The following is a 5,505-nucleotide window of genomic DNA, read 5'->3' as shown; positions in this document are numbered from 1 at the left end:
TGTGTGTGTGTGATTTTTGCCCCAGTCTGGCAAACTGTGTGTCGGCCCTCTGCCCTAGCCGGTCTCCCAGGCTGCGCTCAGTGGAGGAGAACCTCCAGGGGTTTCCTAACCCCTAGAATACTTTTGCGCGTAGCAGGAGATACAGACGCCCACAGTGTGGCGTTCAGCGGGTGAGCAGTCTGTAAGTGTGATGTGCAGGTCTCACGGAACACATGACAAATTCAGGAAACTCCTAAGATCGCTTCCAAATTTATGATATTATCAGAAAAGAACCTTTTAAAGACACGTTTTTAAGTAGATGAAATATTTCAAAATCTCATCAGACAGATGGTTTTTTTGTTCCATCAGTCCTGGGTGGCAGGCTCCTTTTGCTCCCCAGCCCCGGGGCGCTGGGTGCAGGCTCTACTCTGAATCTAATTAATGCACATATTGCACAAGGCCTTGGTGTCCAGGGTGCCCCAGGCCAAGACCCTAGAGAGGTCAACGCGAGGCTGTATGGGGTGGGTCGATGGGGAGATCTGGATCTTTCTTAGGCCGGCCCGTAGGCGGCGCTCTGGGAAAAGCATTGTGGAACAGCGTGTGCCAAGCTCCTGGAGTCTGAACCCCGGAACCTCAGGGTTTCGGGCGTAGTGGCCCTGTGTGCTTCACAGCCCTTTCCGCAGCTGGGGACGCGTGCATCAGAATCCCAGCAGCCAGGGCAAGTCCAAGAGGTGCGCACCCAGGGGCGGGGGAGCGGCACGCGGCTCAGACCCCCACGTGCCGGGCAACCCCGCGACCCCCGCGCGCGGCGGGGCTCTGCCCACCCCACCCGGCGGCAGGTGGACAGTGTTGCTATGAAAGAGAAAGCGTCGATTGTCCCCACTGCGAACTGCCACACGCCAGACCTCCTCTTTTGTGTGCCCCGTATAGAAATGCAAACGAGCCGCGTGTGCCGGCAGCAATCTGCTGGTCCCTGCTGCCCGCGCCCCACAGCGATCTGCCAGGGGCCAGGGGTGGGGGACGGGACGGGGTGGGGGTGGGGGTGGGGGCGGCGGCTCAGACCTTGCAGCCGCGACCCTGAAAGGCGCTGAGTCCTGAGTTCTAGTGGCGGCCTTGGCCTGGAGTCAGCTGCAGTTGCAAACCTTTGACTTTAAGTTTCGGTTTCAGTGCAACAGCCCTATAAACTTCAAATTGAGAATAAGAAAAAATTAGAAAGGTCGCAATAAACATAAATGCAAAAAAGACTTTTACATTCTCCAAGTGTGCATTTCACAAATTCCAGTATCGTATTAGCAAACAACGTTGTTGGTTTTTGTTTTTTTTTTTTTAACTTTTTCCTTTTAAGGACTTACAAAAAAGAAAGGCGAGATGAAATCTGCAGGCTCCAGTCTGCCTGGTAACACCCTGACAAAAGCGGCAGATTTGAGGCTGTGTCATCCCCCGCACCCCTCCCCACGTGGCCTTCTGGCACGAGCCGCGGGCCTGCCGCCTCATTTGCATCAGAAAGCGGGCGCTGGCCAATGGGAGCGCAGCCTCCCGCCAGCTGGCGGCGTCGCGCGGGCCGGTCTATAAAAGGACCCGCGCGGCCGTGCCTGGCGCACTCGCTGGTGGTGGGCGCGCGGCTCGGGTTGTGGGGCTCCTTGCCTGCGCTCGGGTTCCCTCGGTTCCCTCCGCACCCTTCACTTTTGGATAACTTGCTGTTCGTGGATCGCACAATGACTCTGGAAGAAGTCCGTGGCCAGGACGCAGTTCCGGAAAGCACAGCCAGGTAGGTGGGTTTTGGGGTGCCGAGAATTGGACTTGTCGGGTAGCGATCTTTCAGGGTCTTCTAGGATGGAAGTTTGCGGGGTGGGAGCCATGCACTGTCTGACAGCGAGGTGCCCAGGCGGAGGGACCACATTGGATTTATTCCTAGAGCTAGAGTCTAGGGTTCTGGCACCAGGTCGGGGTTGGGGAGCCCGGGCTATGGGCTCTAAGATCAGGAGTAGGGAACCGGGGGTGCAGGCGCCAGGTCGAGACTGGGTGATGGGGAATGAGGGCGCCAGATCATGACTAGGGTGCCAGAGGTGTGGGCGCCAAGTCGGGACTGGGGATCCGGGTGTGTGGGCGCCAGGTTGGAGTTGGGAGTCAGGAATGCTGGCGCCAGGCAGGTCTCGGCTAAGGAGCCAGCTGGGACTTGGAGGTCAGGGCTGGGATCTCCACCGCGTCCCCGTGCCGGTCCCCACTCACCGGGCTTGTTCTTTCACAGGATGCAGGGCGCCGGGAAAGCGCTGCACGAACTTCTGCTGTCGGCGCAGCGCCAGGGCTGCCTGACCGCTGGCGTCTACGAGTCCGCCAAAGTCCTGAATGTGTGAGTGGAGAGAGGCCCCGCCGCGTGCAGGGGTGGGGGTTGGCGCGGCTGGGAGGCCTGGGGGTGGCATCGACTCTGACCTTGTCCCTTCCCATCCGCTTTGCAGGGACCCCGACAATGTGACCTTTTGCGTGCTGGCGGCCGATGAAGAGGATGAGGGCGACATAGCGCTGCAGATCCATTTCACGCTGATACAGGCGTTCTGCTGTGAGAACGACATTGACATCGTGCGCGTGGGTGATGTGCAGCGGCTAGCGGCGATCGTGGGCGCAGACGACGAGGCGGGTGCGCCAGGAGACCTGCACTGCATCCTTATTTCGGTGAGTTGCTGCTACTACCTCTCCACGCCACTCTTCCCCCACCCGTCTTGGCCAACGGCCAGCCTGGCTGACCCAAGTTATTTTTTTTTTTAAAATACAGAACCCTAATGAGGACACGTGGAAGGACCCTGCCTTGGAGAAACTCAGCTTGTTCTGCGAGGAGAGCCGCAGCTTCAACGACTGGGTGCCCAGCATCACACTTCCCGAGTGACAGTCTGGCAGGGACCTTGGTCTGATCGACTTGGTGACGCTCTAGCGCGCTGCTGGCTCGGGAGCGGCCCTCCGAGGGCGCTCGAGTGCGCATGGAGACTGGCGGGCGGTGTTGCCTGGAGAGCGAGGAGCGAAAGGCTCCCAAGAAGGGGGCCTGGCGGCAGCGGGGACACCTTGTTCCGAGCCCAGGACTCTGCCAGTGTCCAGAGAGGCTGCTAGCACAGGAAGGCCTGGGCAGGGACGTTGGCCGCAGGGCCGGGAAGAACCGACTGGTGAGGCAGGCGTGACTCAGCAGCCTTCCAGTGAAAGGAGGGGAAAAGGCAAGGCACGCGGCCTGGACTTGGTACAGCTGCAGGAGTGGCCAGCTGCAGGAGCGAGCCGGACTTCGCAGGCTGCACTGCTCTTTCCAAAACGGATCCTGGGCAATGCTTTCATTTTCTAAAGGACGCTATCGTGGAAGCTTTGAATTTCACAATAAACTTATTGAAACAAACCTCTGCCTTTTATTGAGGGTAGGGGGACTCTGATCTCAGGGGGAGGTGGTAAAGGGTGTTTCTGGTGGTTGATGGAGCTCTATGGCACCTGTGACCGCCTTTCTGTTGGGCAAGAAATTACAGCCTCTTGGGGCTGGCGGTGGGGGAGGGGGTGCTGGCGAGTGGTAAGGAGGAGAACTTGGGGCCGGTACTGTTTTATCCTTTCAGGAAGATTTTAAACTTGCAAGACAGGAGCATACTTGAGATAAGGCATCCCGGTGCAGGAGCTCAAGGCTTGCAATCCAATCCGATAACAGAGACTTCTGCCTCCAGTTCCTCCCCTCCCCCTTGCCCCTCCCCCCTTGCCTCCGACAGCTGCTTATCTGAACAGCTTGCGGGAGGCCCTGTGCCTTCCAATACAATGAGCTGCCTTCTGCAACTCTGCCCTCCGTGGTGCCTGTGGATGGGGGTGGACCGCTTTTGCTTTCAGGAACTTTCTCCTTTTAATTGCTCTGAAAAGCAACGCGACTAAAGTATTAATATCAAATATGACACCAGTGACTGCGTTTTAAGTATGAATCATCATTTTGTCACAGCCGTGATGGAAGTTACAGTATCTTAGCAAAAGTTGGAAGGCACAGTCCTATATAAATAGGCGTGAGCCAGTCTGAGTGGGGTGGGCATCTGCCAGTTCCTATTCTGAGTGCCTCTGCCCACATCAGTGAGGGCTGCTGCTACCCACAATTCCTTTTAAAGTCGGAGGAGAAACGCTTGGGAGCCAAGATTATCTTTTGAGAAGGATCTGGGGGACACGTCCCAGTGAGAGGACTTTTTCCTGTTCGCTTAGTGCTTCTGGCTTTCACTGCCTGTTCCAAGCTGGCTGGGTTTGTCAGGGGAAGCCCACGTGGGGCTTTCTCGCTGTCAGCTCGGCTGCCCGGCAGCCCGCGAGCCTTCGGGGAAGGGAGGGGTGGGGTGCTGTTTTTCTTAGAAGGCCATTCGGCCGATTTACCAGCAGGGCTTAGGGAGGCTGGTTTGCCGGTTGAGAGCCACTTTTAAAACTTGACTCCACATTCTGGAAGCCTGTACAGGGCAACAGGAAAACTGCAGGAGCTCGATGACACTTCCGGTGAGGAAAGCATCCCTTTTCTACTGGAAACCAACTCCGGCGAAAGAATGCAGTCACATCTGTGCCCAAATATCATTGCTACTTCACTTAGGTGGTGTTTTCTCTCATTTTTCTTCGGTGGGAGAGTCTTGCAGAGTGGACCTGCAAGCTGGGAAAAATGACTTCTTGCCATAGTGTGCTGTAGTTAAAACAAAGGGGGTGTAATTACCCCAGAACGTGGCCTGGAATGCATGAACTCAGCAGAACACTGCAGGCTGGCAGACCCTTGTAGAACATTTGAGTTGGCAACCGGTAGGAAACCTGGCTGTCTCTGATTGGCCCTTACTTTGTGGCCACCTGTTAGAGTTTTAGGAGACAAGGATTTTCAGTCGGGAGGGGAGGTGGGGGTGGACACAGAAGGCATGCAGATTTGAATGGCTAGTGGGGGGGAGGGGAAGAGGGAGGGTGGCCAAAATTTGCGCTGGATTTCTTTACTTTTTCCTTCATATATGTAAACATTATTATAATGAACTAAGAGGGCAGGAAATACATTGTATGATGTGCCGTTATTTAGGCAGGGTCCTGGCCTCAAACTCACTTCGTAGCTAAGGATAACCTTGAAGCTCTGGGTCTGCTGCCTTCACCTCCGAAGTGCTGGAATTACAAGTGTGGGCCATCCCAGCTCATTTTGTGCGTTATTGGGGATGAAACTCAGGCAAGCACTCTACCAACTGGCCCACACCGAGCCTTCATGTACACGGTGTTTATAAACACTTTGCATTCCATACTTACAGTGATCATTGGTGAATATGCATGGACAAACCCTAGGTATGGGCTTAAGCATGACATACACACCCAGCTGAGGAACAGGAGCGTTGAGCCAATGCTCTGCCTCTAGAAAGCACAAAACTAGTGTTAATAACTTAAAAGCTAATGACGAAAGGAAGAGGAAAACAGCCACACAACCACCCCAATGGCTGCTCAGAGCCACAGAATAAATGGGTAAGCAGAGTCCGATTCCTGGGCCATCATCAAGCTGCGGTGTGATACTTCTGAGTGTCGGGGTGC

The 5,505-nt window shown here is 55.6% G+C and overlaps 1 protein-coding gene across 1 annotated transcript; it reads left to right on the top strand.

The window, feature by feature from the left end:
* The first annotated feature begins 1,563 nt into the window (after positions 1-1,563).
* On the top strand, positions 1,564-3,352 carry Gadd45g (growth arrest and DNA damage inducible gamma). Its single transcript, XM_028863798.2, has 4 exons — positions 1,564-1,747; positions 2,228-2,329; positions 2,436-2,649; positions 2,750-3,352. The coding sequence occupies exons 1-4, from the start codon at positions 1,695-1,697 to the stop codon at positions 2,858-2,860; spliced, it is 480 nt and encodes a 159-aa protein (XP_028719631.1). The 5' UTR covers positions 1,564-1,694; the 3' UTR covers positions 2,861-3,352.
* Positions 3,353-5,505: the final 2,153 nt, after the last annotated feature.

The sequence above is a fragment of the Peromyscus leucopus genome, chromosome 5, assembly GCF_004664715.2.
Source record: "Peromyscus leucopus breed LL Stock chromosome 5, UCI_PerLeu_2.1, whole genome shotgun sequence".
Lineage (NCBI taxonomy): Eukaryota > Metazoa > Chordata > Mammalia > Rodentia > Cricetidae > Peromyscus > Peromyscus leucopus.
The sequence above is the reverse complement of the archived record's forward strand: the minus strand, read 5'-3'. Positions and strand labels throughout refer to the sequence as shown.

Bases quoted from the DNA above. Each gene is read 5' to 3' on its own strand.
- Gadd45g (XM_028863798.2), top strand. From the start codon at position 1,695: ATGACTCTGGAAGAAGTCCGTGGCCAGGACGCAGTTCCGGAAAGCACA. The intron at 1,748-2,227 runs GTAGGTGGGTTT...GTTCTTTCACAG, and splicing joins GTTCCGGAAAGCACAGCCAG to GATGCAGGGCGCCGGGAAAG. The intron at 2,330-2,435 runs GTGAGTGGAGAG...TCCGCTTTGCAG, and splicing joins TCCGCCAAAGTCCTGAATGT to GGACCCCGACAATGTGACCT.